This window comes from Sorghum bicolor, chromosome 9 (genome assembly GCF_000003195.3).
Source record: "Sorghum bicolor cultivar BTx623 chromosome 9, Sorghum_bicolor_NCBIv3, whole genome shotgun sequence".
NCBI classification, from domain to species: domain Eukaryota; kingdom Viridiplantae; phylum Streptophyta; class Magnoliopsida; order Poales; family Poaceae; genus Sorghum; species Sorghum bicolor.
The window spans coordinates 48,072,255-48,091,614 of NC_012878.2; the positions used below are offsets into that span (position 1 = coordinate 48,072,255).

Sequence of the window (19,360 nt, forward strand, 5' to 3'; positions counted from 1 at the left end):
GGACGAGATGGGGAAGCCAACAACATGAACCTGGTGCCATGTGCCGACGCAAATTGGCGCTCAGGGTACTCCCAATACAAAAACCATCATAATTTCTATAACATTAATTATAGTGCCACCTAAGCATTATGCTGATGTGGCAAAGTAGTTATTGTAAAGAGAGAGCAAAAATCATAGAAACTAAACCATGTCTACGCGAAATCCAAGACATAAAGTGATATGATTGGTTGAGAATGAAGAGAGAATGAATGTGATTGAATAACAAATTATTATATAGAAACTATTCGTTATTGTAGCACTTTCGTTTTTATTTAAATATTATTATTTAATTATAAACTAACTAGACTTAAAAGATTCTCTCGCAAATTACAGATAAACTGTATAATTAGCTATCTTTTTTATCTATATTTAATACTTCATACATGTGCCGTAAGATTCGATGTGATGGGGAATCTTGAAAAAAATTTGAAAACCAAACAAGGCCTAAGTTATGACCGAAAGTACTGTTTATTATTTTTTAAAAAAATATATTATTAAATGACTGGTAGATTCGACAAATATGCTCAAGCGAATATCGATTTTAGTGTTAAAGTATGTTCATCGAACTGCCATTGCCACCGGAAAAAGAATCAGGCCTTGTTTAGTTCCGAAAAGTGAAAACTTTTCGGTACTGTAGCACTTTCGTTTGTTTGTGACAAATATTATTCAATCATAGATTAACTAGGATCAAAAAATTTGTCTCGTGATTTACAGCTAAACTGTATAATTAGTTTTTGTTTTCGTCTATATTTAATGTTTTATGCATGTGCCACAAGATTCGATGTGACGGAGAATCTTGAAAACTTTTTGGTTTTCAAGATGAACTAAACAATGCCTCAGTAGGGACTGTCCATGAAACAAGTAATCATACATGAAATGTTTTGACTTTGGCTACTATAGTACTTATGTTTATATATGTTAATTATTGTTTAATTATGGACTAATTAGGTTCAAAAGATCCATCTCGTAAATTACAGACAAACTGTACAATTAGTTTTTATTTCAGTAATATTTAATGCTCCATACATACGTCAAAGATTTGATATCATGAGAAATCTTTAAAAAAAAATAGAACTAAACCAGGCCATAGACATCTGATGGGGATTGCTGGTAGTGTCTATATACAATCATCACATGTATAAAAGAGGTACAATTTTCTTCCCAATTACTGGATGTTTTTTCTTCCCAGTTATACAGTAATTTTATGTATTGATCAACATCAACTGCACGTAGACACGTTGTAAATCCGTTGTGGGTGTTCACGGCTGCCCCACCAGAGTGGATTTTTTTTCCATTGCCACATGACGGTTGTGACTCTGATGTGACGGCTCTTAGGAAAAATATTTTCTCGAGGCACCACAAACTAGATTGATTCTAAGTTTAGCCCTTATTATATCGGTTTTGCTAGCGCCCGGACGACTGGACGGACGCACGTGTCCGGACGCTAGGTCTGTACTATATCTTTTTCCGCGCGTCTGCATCCCACACTCCCCCACATGAGACCGCACCGCTTACATCTTCCCTCCGAGCGCCTGCATCCCGCGCCCGCCCACATAGGCCTGACCTAGCCGTACTGCCCCGACTGCATCCTGGGGAGTTCTCGCTTCCGCCCTCTCCGCTGCTCATGCGCATGCACACGACTAGCAGCTACGCGTGGGTGGCTAAGCCAACATCCAGAGGAGAGGGGGAGGTGGCAGATGCCCAGTCAGTGCCAAAAGGAGAGAAAGAGACAGAAGGTGAGGAAGGAGAAAAGCGAAGACACAATGCAACACCCGATCTACTTTTAAAACATTCGGATACAACATTTGCAACATACGTCTGAAGGCAGATGAAACATATGAAATATGCATCTAAAACACACTATTTGCAACACCAAATATACTTTTGAAACATCTAGATGAAACACTTGCAACATTAGTACGAAAAAGCTAAAACACTTGAAACATGCTAATGAAACACTTGCAAAAAAACACTATGCAGCGTCCAGATCAAAACACTTGCAACATGTCTAGAGAAGAATTACTTGTTGCAACAAGCTACTGCAACGGCAGAAACAAAAGGCAATGCAAGGTGCAACATCAGAAAAAAAAATTAATGCAACATCTCATATAGTAGTACTGCAACATCTCATGCGGTAGTACTACAACATGATAAAATTGAACATGAAACATGAAAAGATGAAAACAACTCAATAATCACCTTTCAGTGCTGCAACATTTGTAAATGGTAATTTCAATAAATGAAATACCCTATTGCAACAATCTCAACAAATAGTACTCTCTTTCTGCAACATATGATTCACACCTATTGCAGCATTTGAAAATCATCTTCTGCAACATCCCCAAAAAACTATTACAACACGGAGAAACAACAACAAAAAAGCGTACAAAATAGCAAGGAGATGGGTTCCGAGGTCCAGGATGCTCTAGCCTTGGCCCATCACCTTCAAGCTCACTGGATGAATGAGAAAATAGGACATCTCATCAAAACCCTAGCCACCATTGTGTGCCTTGGATCCAGAGAAGGAGGAGGAGGAGGAGGAGACTCAGATCTAGAGGATGGGGATGGGGATGAGGATGAGGAGGGCTCAGATCTAGAGGAGAAAGAAGGGAGGAAGAGGGCTCAGATCCAGAGAAAATCGACCTACCTCATCAAAGCCACCGCCATCGTCCTTGTCTTCGGTAGGAAAAGTGGGAGCAAGTTCGCATGGAAGTCGTGGAGGAGGAAGGGAGCATCGATGAACATCGCGGGGCGGTAGCGAAATGGCATGCAGTGCGCGACGTCTGTCCCGACAAGCAGGCGAGGCAGCAAGGGGAGAGGCGCGAGCACTGGGAGGGAGGGAGCGCCGATGAGCGGCACAAGGCAGCAGCGAAGTGGCGTGCGATGTCTATCTTGACGAGCAGGCGAAGCAGCAACCAGAGAGGTGCGAACACCATGGAAGTGAGCTGTGGAGAAAAGGATAAGGAATGAGAAAAGCAACGTGCGGTTAGTGCGGAGTCACATATATCTGCAATAGAATAAGATGTGGGTGCGTTGAATCGGCGTCCGACGGTCCGGACGCTCGGTCTGTATCATTACCGTTATTATATCATATATTCGGATATTAATTAGATCAACTTCAAGAGCTTGGTTATTGTTACATCAGGTGTCTGGCCTCTCTGAACCATCATGACACGTACATTAGAGGTCCCTCAACCTTGGCCTCTCTCAGTTTGCCTTTCTCAAAGCTTTGCCTCTCTCAGGTTTATTCATTCAGTTGCCTACTATGTCTGTGTGCTGAGAAACTAATTAAGAACACTGATATTGTACACTGAATGAACCTGCTTTGTACATTCAGCTTGAATGTTAACGATTCAATAATATATAAAGACATGCTAAGCATTCATAACGAAGGCAACTGCTAGAAGGCAGGGAAAGTTTTGTCTCTTCTTTTCCGACACCCACTTTTGGATTGCCAGTTCTCAGATTTATTATCGATTCCTGAGATCCTTCTTTGGCTCGCCTTGACGGATTACTTCGATTACTACCGGACTTCTAGATTAGCTGCTTTTTACGCTTCACGCCTTTCCCTGTTGGGGTGGTGTCTTTCGTAGTCAGAAGCCTTGTTTGGCCATCAGGCATGCATTATGTAGTTGGCACAGGATGCGTACTCCTCTCCTCCTGTTTGAACCGAAGAAGCAAGGGATTTTTCGCAAACTAGCGCTAACGTGCTCTATATTGGATGTTTCAGCCATATATTGAATGAAAGTATAACACAAAATGCTAGCTAGTATTTACATACGGTGTACGCCAAAGGTTGAATGCATGCACGAAATCTACCTTAGACGAGGAATACTGGAGCCCTTTGATGGAAAACAGCCATTGAGGATGTAGATAAAATCGCAGCGTGAAAAAGTCATATTCATGTCCATTGCGGGTAGTGAATCATTTCTGGTTTTGGTCCTACTCCAGAGTAAAATAATTTGGCGAGATTTTTCTGGTTGTTGTGCTAACGTACGTGGTGACTTTAAAAAAATGAAGAGCTTGATTTAGAGGTTTTGTTGTAGACCGCACCTATTTTAAGGATATGATAAGCTTTGAAGAGCTACTTTGGATATCCAAATTTCCAACTAGTTACCGGTCGTAAACTTGCTGACCAGACTAGTCTGAAATTTTCAACTAGCTACTTTGGAGAGCTTCTCTCTCTATTTGTTTTGTTTTCTGTTTTTTTAGAAGTTGAACTGTTCTCGGTGTGGTTGATTTAAGGCATGTTTTAGTTCCAAAAAATTTCAAGATTCTCCATCACATTAAATTTTTAGACACATGTATAGAGCACTAAATATAGACGAAAATAAAAACTAATTACACAATTTACCTGTAATTTGCGAGACTAATTTTTTGAGACTAATTAGTTCATGATTGGATAATAATTGTCAAATATAAACAAAAAGTACTATAATAACCAAATCCAAATTTTTTTCACCAACTAAACAAGACCTAAGAAAATCAAGGAACATAATCAAACCTGATCGTGGAACTACCAACCCGACTAGTCTGAAAAAACACTATCCAATTCGACCTATCAGTACATTAGGTAAAATCAAGCTATAATTTTGGACTTGTAACCCCATCTAAGTCTAAAATACCTGACTCATCAATTTACGAAAATATAAGAAATAGCATCACCGGATGTATCATCGATAGCTGGAACAAAATTTTTGAGATGTTTTCACCCAAATCCGACCTGGCCGTGTTTAGTTCCAAAAAATTTTACAAAATAGGAATAGTAGCATTTTCGTTTGTATTTGATAAATATTGTCCAATTAAGAACTAACTAGGCTCAAAAGATTTGTCTCGTCAATTCCGACCAAACTGTGCAATTACTTTTTATTTTCGTCTATATTTAATACTTCATACATGCATCTAAAGATTTGATGTGACGGGGAAATCTGAAAAATTTTGCAAAATTTTTGGGGAACTAAACACGGCCCTAGCGTCTAACAATGTTTTTCTCCACCGACGAATCAACCCAAACGAACAGGGCCGACCGGCCGAGGTCTAGAACTGGGCTTGTTTAGTTTCAAAATATTTTGCAAAATCGACACTGTAGATTTTTCGTTTGTATTTGACAAATATTATCCAATCATAGACTAACTAGATTCAAAAGATTCGTCTCGTCAATTTCGACCAAACTGTACAATTAATTTTTATTTTTATCTATATTTAATACTTCATGCACGTCTGAAAAATTTTGCAAAAATTTTTAAAACTAAACAAGCCCCTGGTCGCGCACCTGCGTCACCGCCCAGGCGTAGCCAGGACGACACGGAGCCGCCGGGAACCCGGGACGCGCATTGCAGTTGCAGCTCCTACGACTGCGCCCGCTTTCCTCGCCGGATGCTAGCCGAGTCAACGACTCTGCTGCCTTGCCGCTCCCACCTGCACACGGCTCCGAAAACACCCCCATTCCCTTCCATTCCCACCAAAAATTCCAGCGAAAAAGCCCAACCAAAATGCCGCCTGCCCGCCCCCACCTCGTGGCCGCCGCCGCCGTCCTCCTCCTCCTCCCCCTCGCCGCCGCGCAGGGGTTTCGCGGCTTCTCTTACCTCCTCAGCTGTGGCGCGTCGTCCCCCGTCACCGACGGCCGCGGCCTCCGCTGGGATCCCGACGGGGGCTACGTCTCTGCCGGCGCCCCCGGCGCGGTCTCGCTCCCGGGCCTCGTCGACCCCACGCTCGCCACGCTCCGCACCTTCCCGCTCCGTCCCGGGGCCAAGTTCTGCTACGAGCTCCCCGTCGACCGGAACCGCCGCTACCTCGTCCGCCCCACCTTCTTCTACGGCGCGCTCTTCGCCTCCTCCTCCGCGCCGCCGCCGCCCGTCTTCGACCTGATCGTGGACGGCACCTTCTGGACCGCCGTCAACACCACCGACGACGCGCGCGCCGGCGCCGCGTCGTCCTACGAGGGCGTGTTCCCTGCCAGTGGCAGGAACATGAGCTTCTGTCTCGGGGTCAACCCGGACTACACCGACGCCGGCCCGTTCATCTCCGCGCTGCAGGTGATCCAGCTCGACGATTCCGTGTACAACGCCACGGATTTCCCGACCAGCGCCATGGGTCTCATTGCTCGCACCAAGTTTGGCTCCACTGGCGGCATAGAGAGGTGAGTGACCGGCTTTTGTGGCTTAGTTCAATTGTTGAATGGGATGTCTCAAATTTACTTATCTGTAGTCGACAGAACTATGGTAAGTCTGTAACCGATAGCATCATTTGGGCTAATTTCCGGTGCGCCTAAATAACTATTACTTTCTGGTTTTAGCCTTTCTTACTAGGGCCCGTTCGGATCCATAGAATTGAATTCATTCTAACAATTAGAATTTAGGTATATATTAATTAAGCTAATATAGTTGTATATGGAATATATTTTTTTATATTTATTGTTAGGCATACAAGGGACATACTTATATGTTGCATTTCTATTGTAGGGTTGTGAGTTGAAGAATGTGTTATAACTTGAAGAATAGAATTATAGAATAGTGATCTAGAGAATCCATTTCCATCTCCCACCATATGAATTTGAGATAGGCTTATTTGTGAGCTTGGGAAAGTTATGGAATGTCAAATTCCAAGCCAAATAGCCTAATCCATTACGTAGATTTCAATTCCTCCAAAATAAAGGGATCCAAACGGCTCCTTAGAGTTTAGTTTGCATCATCTGTCGAAAACATTTATTGGGTAGGCATAGGTCGATCGGACTGCTTTTGTTCTTTCAGAACTTTTAATGCTGATGTGCTCCTGCATAATTGCATTCTTCTGTGTGAGATCATCTGCAATGTATCATAGAGATATGCTCTGGATTTTCTAGTAGGATTTATTTTGTGTTAGTTGGTATATATTACTTGGAGGAGAGATCCTCTGTTTCACTTGTTTTTTATCTTTTAAGACCTATGGTCATGGTGTGCCTTACTCATAGAATACGGGGAATTATTATGGCCAAAAAATATCAAAGAGATGTAATTTGCGACATAGGATTGATTAAGAGTGCAAGTACTATATCTGTTTATTATTTTCCTGCATATGTACGAATCATGTGATTTGTTTGGAGTTCTGACTTGATTCCTCCTTGTGTTTAATGTTAGGTACCCTAATGACAGTTTTGATCGCTATTGGCAGCCATTCCCGGACAACAAGCATGCTGTCAGTAGCACCCAAAATGTTACATCAGCTGACTTCTGGAATCTTCCCCCTCCTGATGTGTTTAACACAGCTTTCGTAGCAGAACAAGATGCACCCCTTGTGTTACAATGGCCTCCAGTGGCTCTTCAAAATGATAGCTATTATGTTTCCCTCTACTTTGCTGATACATTGCCTGATAATTCAAGGACCTTTGACGTATATATAAATGATTACCTCTTTTTCAAAGATCTAAATGTCACGTCAGCTGGTCTTTCTGTCTTTGCAACACAATGGATTCTCTCAGGCTTGACCACAATTATATTGAAACCTGCTTCTCCTTCTGCTCTTCCTCCACTTATTAATGCTGGCGAGGTCTTTGGGCTTTTTCCTGTAGGAAGATTGACATATGCACGGGATGGTATAGCAATTGCTACACTTATTGCCTCTTATAATTTTTTTTCTTTCTGTAGAAATTTCATGGCTAATGTAATATGATGCATATTAAGTTCATAATCCCTTGCCATGTTATGAGTCACCGGAAGCTCTTGTATGGCTAGCACAACAGTGGCATTACCATCAACATGAACACCACATAGTTGTCAAATAGTTCCTGTAATTTATCAGTGCACACATCTTTTAGGGAGTCACATGGAATCCAAAATATGGTTGCAGGAAAATAAATCTGTACTACATATAACATTCTGCACAAGTTGCCTTGCATCATGTAACTAGTCTATTAATTACTTATAGGATGCTTTTGCAGTACTTGCCCTGGAGAGTATGAAGAAAAACCTTCAAAATATACCTGAAGATTGGAATGGAGATCCATGCATGCCTTCAGGATATTCTTGGACCGGAGTTACATGTGATGAAGGATCAAAAATACGTGTCATCTCATTGTGAGTTGAACTCATTCTGCTTCCATCTGTGTAGCATGGTCCTTCCCCCTTTTGCAGTGACATCATTGTATCGGTTTATGACAGGAACTTTTCAAGTATGGGCCTCTCTGGATTTCTTTCACCTGATATTGCCAATCTGACTGCTTTGACTGATATGTATGTTTTCTTTTAAAAAAGTAACTGAATTATTGAATAAAGTAGCTAAAAATAAAAATAAAATAAATAATACTGTCACCATGAACAGATCTTTCGCACACAACAGACTGGGTGGGTCTATTCCGAATCTTAGCAACCTAAGAAATCTCCAACGACTGTAAGACCCTTAGCTATGTAATTTTCAAGGTCATCGTCAAAGTTGTATTGTATGTGTGTCTGTACATTACTTAGGAGAAGGGTTTATCTTGTAGGCACCTGCAAGAAAACCAGCTAACTGGATCGGTACCTGAGACATTGGGAACAATCAATACATTGCGTGAAATGTGAGTTAATTTCATCACTTTGTGCTTATAGTTTGTTATTCTCATTTTCAACAATTTGACATGAATATCTTTCATGTTGAAACAAATTATCAGCACCAGCATAGTGTGTTAATGATCTTCAATTTAGTCATGTTTTCATGCTTTGAATTGCTGCACATCTATTCTGACAAGTAAATATGTGTTGCATTGCATGCTTGAAGAACACAAGAAGTTGACAGTAGATGTAAACCTGTGACATGAGTTAGTGTTATATGATGTATTTTAGTCCTGACATTGTATGGGTGTCGGGTACAATGAACCAGGGTACCCAAGCTGAATACCATGAAAAGCCCAGGACTTCTTTTTCATTAAAAGCCCAAGCCCAAAATGGTCTGACTTTGAGAAAGAGAACAGCTCAAGACAGGGCCAGGACCAGGGAACATCGCCAGACTAGGCCAGGACCACTTTGCTTGAGCCCAAGACAGGCCTCGAGCGATTGGAACCATTCCCTGTCCTGCCCGAGGCTAGGCCTCAGGCAAACTCTCTGATTCGCCCGAGGCCAAGCCTCGGACGGATCCTCCGACTTGCCCGAGCCCGCGCTCGGATCCCCCCTCACGACTACACTACTAGGCTTCTCGCGCACGACTATCGTACTACAGATGGGACACGGGGCATGTCCTTGCGCCCATGCTGCACCGGCAGGGTATGGCACTCACCGTTCTACCCACTCCCATCACTGTGACACCTGACCCCTATCACTATGGGTGTGATTGGTTGCTCCTTGGTCTGCCATCCGGGATGGAGGGCCTGTGCAGGCTCAAACCATTCCAGATGAGACCATGCACCTTCGCCTGTTTGGTTGCAAATGAGTGTAGCATACTGGATCATAGGAATCGTGTTTGGTTGCTTGTCTGGACAGTTTTGTGGTATGACTTGGTGTTAAGGGGCACGCAGACTCGTATTACTCATCGGTGCTTGGACCACGAGTCTAGACACCGACAATGGGTATGCATTTCAAATTTGTTATTATACATATAACGGAACGATATAACATATCTCTGCAAGTCCAACAGTATATAGGATCTTACTGATATGCTCTCTCTAATTCACAATATCTGTCCAATTTATGGGGATTTACTTCTTACAGTATCTCTCTGTTGGGAGTATGCTAATGGTTTGAACAAGCCATTGAAAAGGATAGTAGCATGTTATAACATTTTCTTTTGTTAGTTACATGATTTAACATCCTCCCCTTTGAGCAGTTGTCTGACATATAATTCAACCTTAGTTTTTATGGGTGGGAATGGCTTTGTTTCCAATCTAAAACCTAGCTTCTGCAAAGGTAACGGATATAGTGCAAACTCATCTCCCGTGTAAACTATGCAAACTCTAATCTGGATCACAGGATGTTGATCCAAGGGGCGCGGAGAGATTGGGTAATTTTGCACTTAACCGCCCGCTCTTAATCACACTTTTACAAATCCCTCCTTCCACCTCTCTCATGCGCCCCCTTGGATCAACATCCTGTGGTCCAGATTAGAGTTTGCATAGTTTGCACGGGAGATGAGTTTGCACTAGATCTGTTGCCTTCTGCAAAATGCTGGGGATATACTGCAATTGTTTGCCCCATTGTTTTTGTAACACAGTCTTACGAAATTGTGGTCAACTGACCATTCATTCATTCTTTCAAGAGAATGGTGCTGCTGTGACTTGTACTCTGAACTTTAATAGCAGCTAGCTGGAGATATAAATAGGAACTGGAATCGGAATAGAAAACAGGAACAACTTTGTTAGTCAGGCCATGCTTCAATTCTCTTATCACAACTACAATTTTGAATGGAAAATCCTATGAAGGGCCATGGGATCTATGTGCTAGCATTATAGTAGACAAATTTCTTGGTGCGGACCGAATGTCTGTCTAGCACAGCTGCAGAACATATGCAATGAAATACACTACATCTACATCCTGCCAAAACGATAGAGATAAACTTATCGGATACTACCTTAACCCTGCTTGGAAGTATCCGAATTTGTTTGTAACTCTATCCACGAGTAATGTAATATGAGTTCCCAGCACCAAAAATGAAAGTGTCCCAAGTACCAAGTCAATTCTGGAGTTTGTGACATGTAAATGTAATGCTGCCATGTTGTCGGTTACGTGTAGAGTGCCCGAGATTGGTGTTATCTCTTCATGCACCTTGTAGTCTGGATGCCAATACTCCAGTCAACATATGCTTTTGAATTAATCTACAGTAATGCCACTTACCAGATGTTTTTTTTCTTCATTATCAGATTTTTACAGGACAATAATTTAAATGGAACAGTTCCAGAGAACTTACTGAACAAGACAGGATTGACTTACATGTAAGTTCAACGTCACTTGAACTCTATTAGCGGTTGGTTTACATGTGTGTGTTTGTGTGTGTCAGTTGCACTTATGTTGATCAGATTTCATTCAACTAGCAGATTTCTGCCAGGGAATAGCTTCTCTCCACAACCACCGCATTGACAACCAGGCATTTTGTACAACCAACTACTCTATGTGTAGACAACATGATTCAGAGGTAGCAGGAAAGTTCTTGATTCTTTTAGGGTAGCTGTAGCAAAATTTTGTAACCATCCTGTGCATAAAAGCGAGAAAATAGTACAGTGATTCAAACCCGTAACGTGTGCATTAGACAAAAGGTTGCGACACAGTTGGACAGTTCAACAGTGTTTACACTGGTTTGAGCTATGCTTGCAGAAGCTAAGCATCTATTTCGAATGCCGGACTTTGTACATTAGGTATTGGAACTGAAACGTTTCTTAGAAGATCTTCAGCAAAAGGCAAGAGTTTTCTTTGATCAGTTAAGGTATGGGAAAGACCTGGTGGTTCTTTCATAACCTAACTTTGCTAATGCCCTTCCGTAGCAGTCGGCTGAAGGAACTGTATTCATTCATGTGATATGATATTGGTCTAGTTCAGACTGCGTTCCTGTTAGGGTTTATTCTGTCTTAGCTTTTCGCTCAGAATTCTTGGGTCAGACTCAGATGTGGAACTGAAATTTATGGGAACTCTTCAATATAAGTTGCATTCTCGGCTGGTTCTAGCCTGGTTGGAATAGGACGTCTGGACGTGTGACACTCCGCAATCAGACAGACACTTGAATCGATAACTCTAAAAAACTTCCTTCTCATCGGTACACGATATAAACACTTAGGCCTTGTTTAGTTTTCAAAAGTTTTCAAGATTCTCTATCACATTGAATCTTGCGACATATGCATAGTGTATTAAATATACATAAAAACAAAAACTAATTGCACAGTTCATTTGTAAATTACGAGATGAATCTTTTAAATCTAGTTACTCTATGATTGGGCAATGTTTGTCAAATAAAAATGAAATTGCTACAGTGTCGAAATCCAAAATTTTTTGCGAACTAAACAAGACCTTAAAATCATTTATTCATATATAAGACATTGTAGCACAAATTCAAATGCATTGTTGTTGGTTCTTAAGTCAACTATTACTCCCTCCTAATAAAAAGAATATTCACTCCATCCTAAATTATACGAGGTAGTATTAATTAGTACGACTATGGTGTGTTCATAGAACCCTTAGTTCAAAATCTTAAGTTTGGCCAAGCTTATAAAAAAAATGCACCAAGATCTCTAACATTAAATTAGTTCCATTGAAGTTTTCAATAAAATATGTTTTGATAGTGCATTTCAGATTTTCAGAACATGATGAACCAAAATACCACATTTGAGGCGCAACAAAAATTATTAGTAGCTTAAGATAAAAGGATTTGGTTGAGAGGGAAAGGATTAAATTCTAGAAAACCTAGAAAAAATCCTTAAAAAGATACTGATCTCCTACATGTATTTTAGGAACTTATACATGCACAACACCAAACACAACCAACACGAAAGCAACACAAAAACAAAAACCTACAAAACTAATTTGAAAAATAAGAAATCTTTTTATTTCACTAAATTGACAACAATATAAATTAATATTGCATTGTTTATTTAAAAATATTGAAATCATAAATTTGATCTAGTGTTTTCTATTCATATCCTAGAATTGAATTTTGTTAGGTGTTTGGCAAATGAGTTATGAGAGGTTGGATTGGGAAAAGGAAATGGATGAATGGCTAAGATTAAATAAGATGTGAAGAATGAATGGCTAGAATACAATATTACCCTTTGGAGGGTGGATATCATTTCCCTATCCCATTTGTCACACTAGAGTGTGACATGTGTGGACCTTAAACTCGCTAAAGTGAGTTAGAATGACATGCCACCTAACTAATTTAGGAAAAAAACATAAGTTACTTTTTTCTAAGATCAAAGGCTAGTGCCCAGCTTATATAGAAAGCAGACAACCTAAGTTAAATGACTAAGACTATTGGACACACACTTCCATCCCTAGTGCAAGGCCTTGGAGCATCTCCAACAATTTGGTAATCCACTTCCAATCTTGTCTTTTGGCAAGGTGAAAAAACTTTCTCTAGCAAATCTCCATCCTAACCCCCAATCTGTCCTCCCTTAGGAAAACGCAAACAATCGTGACTCCTTAATCGTGTTGGGGGTGCCCCACTATCGTACTGCCGCTGTCGTTTGGAGGTTTGCTGGAATTGAATCTCTCGGCCACTATTTTCATATTTGAGAATACTAGGCTGTAGAGTAGGCAATGGAGATTCAACTTTGAAGGTTCACGGGAATTGAATCTCTCGACCACTATTTTTTTTATCTGAGGTAGAGCAGACAATGAAGATTATGTTTTGGATGTTATGGATGTCAGGATGTGAGATAGGATGCTAGCTATGGATGACCATGATAGCCATGAAGAGTTCCACCGCGATACTGCCTTGGAGATTCACGAAATTGGATACCCTACCGCTATCTTCAAATATGAGAATATTAAGACGTAGAGAACGCAATGGAGATTCCAATTTTAGTAAAAATTCCAGTATTATAACATCTGAAATTGTCCATTCTTTTCTAAAAGGCTCATTCTTTTCTTCTCTCTACTTTTATGTGATATTTTAAAATCTCAGTAGGGGTTATATGTTTAAGTATAACAATATTTATTATTAACCATATTATGACGCTGAGCTATGTGGGGCCTGTGCCATGTCGGATACGGCGCCCGACGTCCTATCTAACATGGCAGGGTTCAGCATGGACTGACAATATGTCGAGGCACGAACTCCAGTGTAGTGTTCTATGACGCCGAGCTTGGGGTCAATTGTTAATTTTTTTTTGCTAGCGGTGTATTTGTAAAAACATCAAAAAAGACCAAAATGCAAAATTTTCACTTATCTAAAAGTGCTCTTGATCACTTGACCATAGAATGTTTTCAATTTTTCTTTGGCCTGAACAAGTGAACAGCGTTCAACAATCAACACACAAGCTAGAGAGTTTTAGGATAATGGAATCACCTGTCAAATGCTTTGAAATGTCCACATATGCATGGATTCTTCCATTGGTTCTGGCCTTCTAGGGAGGTCAAATTCGTCACTGACTAAGTCAACACTGCAGCATTATATACCTTTACTTTCATTTACAGCAATGCATACAATAATAATCAAAATAAAGAAATGTCAATTATTCGACGTCACACTGTCGACCAGTCCAGACTACAAATTCTGATCCGGCCGGGCACGCCACGCGATACGTACAAAAATGAAGCCGAGACCGAAACTTTTAAGTTTTAAGCACTCGCGCGAGGACTCCTGCTGTGCACTCGGCGCCATGCCGCGGCGGCGACCACGAGCAGCGCACCGCCGCCGCTTCCTCACGGCGGCGGCCGCCTCGGTCCACATCCACCGCCACCTCCTCCTCCTCCTCCTCCTCAACGCCATGTCCGCCGCTGGCGCCGATGACGCGGGCACGCCGGCGATCCTGGACACGGTGTGCGAGCCAACGCAGACGGCGGACCCGGAGGCTTTCGAGTTTCGACGTGAGCTTCGACACCACCATGGAGATGATCTACCAGGACGTGAAGCGCTCGGGCTTCGGCGCCGCCGGCTCCGGCGAGGGCAACGACACGGTGTCCGGCCTCGCGCAGTGCATGAGCTACCTCTCCCCCACAGACTGCCTGCTCTGCTACGCGCAGAGCCGCGTGAAGCTGCCGCACTGCCTCCCCGCCGACGGCGGCGGCATCTACCTCGACGGCTGCTTCCTCCGCTACGGCGGGGACAACTTCACGGCCGCCGCCACTGACGCCAGCGACACCGCGGTGTGCTCCAACGCCACCGCGCCGGCGGCCGGGTTCGCGGCTGCCGCCGTCGCGCTGGTGGAGAACGTCACGGCGGCCGCGCCGGGCGCCAAGGAATACTACTACGCGGCGTCGTCCGGGCGCGGCGCGCCGCCGGCGTACGCCGCGGCGCAGTGCTGGAGGTCGCTGAACGCCAGCGCGTGCGCCGCGTGCGTGGCCTGGCCAGCGCGCGCGACCAGCTTGTCCGCAAGTGCCTGCCGGCCGCACCGGAGGGGTACGGCCTCAACGCCGGGTGCGTCGTCAGGTACTCCACGCGGCCGTTCTACCTGCCGGCCAACAACGTCGCCGCCGCCGCCTGCAGCAGATCGTCCGGTGATTACATTTTCTACCTCATACCGCCCTTTGAATTTCCCCGTTTCACTTCATATAGACGTACGTCATCGGTTAGACTTTGTGGTCTGTTCTTGTTGGTCCAAAAAGTTTGACGGGAAAGATCAGAGAAGCGTGCCGTGTCTGAAACTCTGAATTTTAGCGATAGCAACTCCAACTCCTACTACTCTCCCTCTCTCGTGAAACGTGGATTGTGAGCTAGCATCATGCAAATACAAAAGATCCATCCCAAAGCATATTTGGATGGTCCAGATAAGCAATATGCTCTACATGCTGCATTGTATTATTGCCTCCCCTCCAAAGAAATTCTCACAGGTGCTCTTTTGAGTTTTCTTCATGGCAGCACGGCGCATTGTTGTCATCGTGTGGCCGTTTGGGTCTTGTCGGCACTGGCGGTCGTCATGGGCATAGCATTCATCTGGACAAGAATGAGGTCCAGATCAAGACATGATCTCCATGACGGTATGCAATGCAACGCACACCTGAAACCCCTCCGATGACAAGTCTTTGACGCCGTGCGTGTGAAATAATGACGAACGAACAATGCTGATCGCCGCCGGTGACAAGTCTTTGGCTCCGGCGAGATGATCCGGGCCATCGCCGCGTCGTCGCACGTGAGCTTCAAGTACGAGGAGCTGCGCACGGCCAACGACGAGTTCAGCCAGACCAACAAGCTCGGCCAGGGAGGCTACGGCTCCGTGTACAAGGGCTTGCTGGCGGACGGGCGGGAGGTGGCGGTGAAGCGGCTCTTCTTCAGCAGCAGGCGGCAGTGGGCGGAGCAGCTGTTCAACGAGGTGAAGCTGGTGAGCCAGGTGAAGCACAAGAACCTGGTCAAGCTGCTGGGCTGCAGCGTGGACGTACGGCCCTGAGAGCCTCCTCGTCCTCGTCTACGAGTACCTCTGCAACACCAGCCTCGACCACTATCTCTTTGGTACTGTATATACTACTTGTAACACTCAGTTGGTAATAATGCAATTTGGATGGAGAATTCTGTTTTTGACTGGCATTTCGATGCATGAAACGCAATGCAGACGAGTTCAAGAAGACCACGCTGGATTATTGGGAGCGGAGGTTCGAGATCGTGCTGGGCACGGCGGAGGGCCTCTCCATACCTGCACAGCGCTTCGGAGGTCAGGATCATACACCGGGACATCAAGGCCGGCAACATCCTGCTGGACAAGAGGTTCAGGCCAAAGATCGCCGACTTCGGCCTCGCCAGGAACTTCATGGACGACCAGAGCCATCTCAGCACCGGCCTCGCCGGAACTTTGTGAGTGCAATCAAAAAATGTTTTTGACGAGTGAGTGCAACCAATTTCATGACTGAATCATCATAAAAGTATTACCAAATCCATGTTTATCTATCTTTTCTTTCTTTCTTTCTTGATTTCTTGATGAATGAAGAAATTAATACTGTAGTACAACTCTCCCTCATTCAATTTTTTGGCAGTGGATACATGGCTCCAGAGTACATTGTCCACGGGCAGCTCACGGAGAAGGCTGACATCTACAGCTACGGCGTGCTGGTCCTCGAGATCGTCACCGGCAGGAATAACCACAACTCGGTGGCGTTGTCGGAAGAAGGCCTTTCACTCATAGCACTGGTATGGTATAGAACAATGCTAGGTTACTTGCTAAGAAGTAATAGCTCAGATAAATCTGGGTCACTGAAATTTAATCGAATCAACAATGGTAAAAGAAATTTAAAAAAAGTTTTTGCTTGAAACGCTCTTGCTGTCACTGTAGTATTTCAGAAACCCCTGATAGAGGTATGTTCTTTCTTCAGATATGGAGACACTACAACGCCGGCACACTGATGGAGCTCATGGACCCGAACCTCCGCGAGCAGTGCTCGGAGGAGGACGCCGTCCAGGTGTTCCACGTCGGGCTGCTGTGCACCCAGGCGTCACCGAACCTTCGGCCGCCGATGTGGAAGATGGTGGAGATGCTGAGCTGCAGGGATCACAACGTGGTGCTTCCCCGGCCGACCCAGCCTCCGTTCATCAACGTCAAGGGGTCAAATGCCAAGAGCGACAGCCCTGGGTCGCCCTTCTCGCTGAGCCAGCTCTCAGTGAGGTGCAGGCCAGGTAAAAGGTGTGGTTGGCGTTACGTTTTGTTGTTTTTTTTTTTTTTTGAGCAATCTGGAGGGGCCAAGGCCCCTACAGTAAAAAAGTTTTATTGAAAAAACAAAGGAACAGCGAACAAATACAGCTTTAGGGAACAAAAAAAGAGACAAAGAAAAGGAAACTAAAAGAAAACACTACAACAGAGAGAGGATCCTTGTGTGTTAACATCTTGTTCAAAATATAGAAGTTGAGGATATGTTTGGTTATTTTGTTGATCTGGTGACATACTTCGATGGCTATATGTGTAAGTCTTCATAGGAAAGATTCCTGTTTGTAAAAACATCCATAAAATGTTGATCAACCATTAGTATTCTGCAAACATTCAGAAAATGTCCTGGGGAGGACATTTTCGTCTGTGATGTAGTATAATCGTGCACACCTGAAAGAAACTAATATATTTCCAAGTATAAACGAGGACATTTAGTATTGAAGATTAATCCTAGAAGGTGTAATTAATACGATTTACAAATCAGGCAACAAAGACATATGTGCCTCTCTCTTTTTTTTTTAATAAAAAACATCACTTTTGCCCATGTACCATTCACCGGGATTCAATTGAGATGTATCACGTAACAGCAGAATAGACAGAATCAGACAAATCATGCTGCTACAGAAAATTAAAACCAATCAGCCACCGTAGTTGAGATTTGAGAAGCTGAAGCTGAGCCCTGTTTCACTTTCGAAAAGTCAAGCGCACACAAACGCTGAGAGAGAAACCGATACTTCTAGTACTTGGGAGCTAGAATATTGGTCCAGATGGACTAGCAATTTGAGTTGAGCGCTGAAACAGCTGTTACTCTCCTGGTCAGTTCAGGCACAGATTCAGATTTGAGAGGATCTGCTGTGGAGCTTATCAGCCGAATCTGTCAGCCATTCAATAATGTTTTTCTCTCACAATATTTTCTTTTGGTTTTACGATAGTGGACTGCATGAGTATTTGTGTTCACTAGCGGAACTGTGTAATAATTGGCCTGATTCTATCTTTTGATAGAAGAAGCCGGGTATACAATATCCATTATCTAAAAAAAAGCTAATGGCTTATCAGCCAAACGTATGCAAGTTTGTCAAGATTTGCTGCTGCCTGCTGAGGAGTTGTCAAATTGTGTCATATAAGCAACTTTGTGCTTAGATGCTAAAAGATCATAGCTATAACTACGTGCGTGTCGCATGTCATGACCCAATGGTCGTTCCAAATTTCAACATTTCGAGAGAGAGAAAAATTCCTTGGAAGCTCTAGCTTCTACCCATCACCTCCCTCGGTCCGTGATGTGAACCACCGTAAATCACCTGTAATCCTTGGATCACAAGCCTCATGTTGAACTTGACCCATGGCCTCTCTCTTTTGATCCTCTCCCACGTCAACAAGGTGAATATCACTTAACCCTAGCTCTTGACGACAAAGACCCAAACCTAGCTAATAATCTTCACAAAACATTTCCGGTCTACCAAGGTCGACACAAGTATTTGGATCCCAAACAAACAGAAGTTGTAGACGCATGGATGTTTATTTTGATCCTCTTCCGTGACGAGCACAAACGCAACAATGGATGTTTATTTTTCTCCTTTCATTTTTTATTTTCTACTTTTTCCTTTTTATATATATTATTATATTAACCTATCTATTGTATATGATCGTATGTGTATTCACATACCAGTTGAGATGCATAATATGATGCCATGCACCATCTTTTTTTCACCATTTTCTCTCTCTTTTTTTTACCTTTTTCTATTATCTAGATCTTATTTAATCTTATAACCACAAATATTCAAAAGTTATGATGGGAAGTTGTGATAATAATTTGCCACATAAAAAGTTATGCACATAAATTGTGAGCATAACTTTGTGATTTTCTAAAAATGAAAAGTTATGAAAATTATCCTTTTTTGGAAAAAGGAAAAGTAAAAAATATGATGATAATTTGTTCTGTGAAAAGTTATGCACATAATTTATGTGTATAACTTTATAATTTTTCAAAAATAGAAAGTTATGAAAATATTTTTCTAGAAAAGAAAAGGTTAAAAATTTATAAATGAAATGTTACAATGACAAGTTGTCACGTAAAAATTTCTGTACATCAGTTATTATATGTAC

The 19,360-nt window shown here is 42.8% G+C and overlaps 1 protein-coding gene and 1 pseudogene across 1 annotated transcript; both read left to right on the forward strand.

Moving 5' to 3' along the window:
- LOC8085089 (putative leucine-rich repeat receptor-like serine/threonine-protein kinase At2g14440) lies at nt 5,435-11,630 on the forward strand. The gene is made up of 8 exons (XM_002439704.2): nt 5,435-6,178; nt 7,155-7,609; nt 7,955-8,090; nt 8,175-8,246; nt 8,335-8,403; nt 8,498-8,569; nt 10,841-10,912; nt 11,015-11,630. The coding sequence occupies exons 1-8, from the start codon at nt 5,532-5,534 to the stop codon at nt 11,055-11,057; spliced, it is 1,566 nt and encodes a 521-aa protein (XP_002439749.2). The 5' UTR covers nt 5,435-5,531; the 3' UTR covers nt 11,058-11,630.
- On the forward strand, nt 14,514-18,100 carry LOC8076860 (annotated as a pseudogene).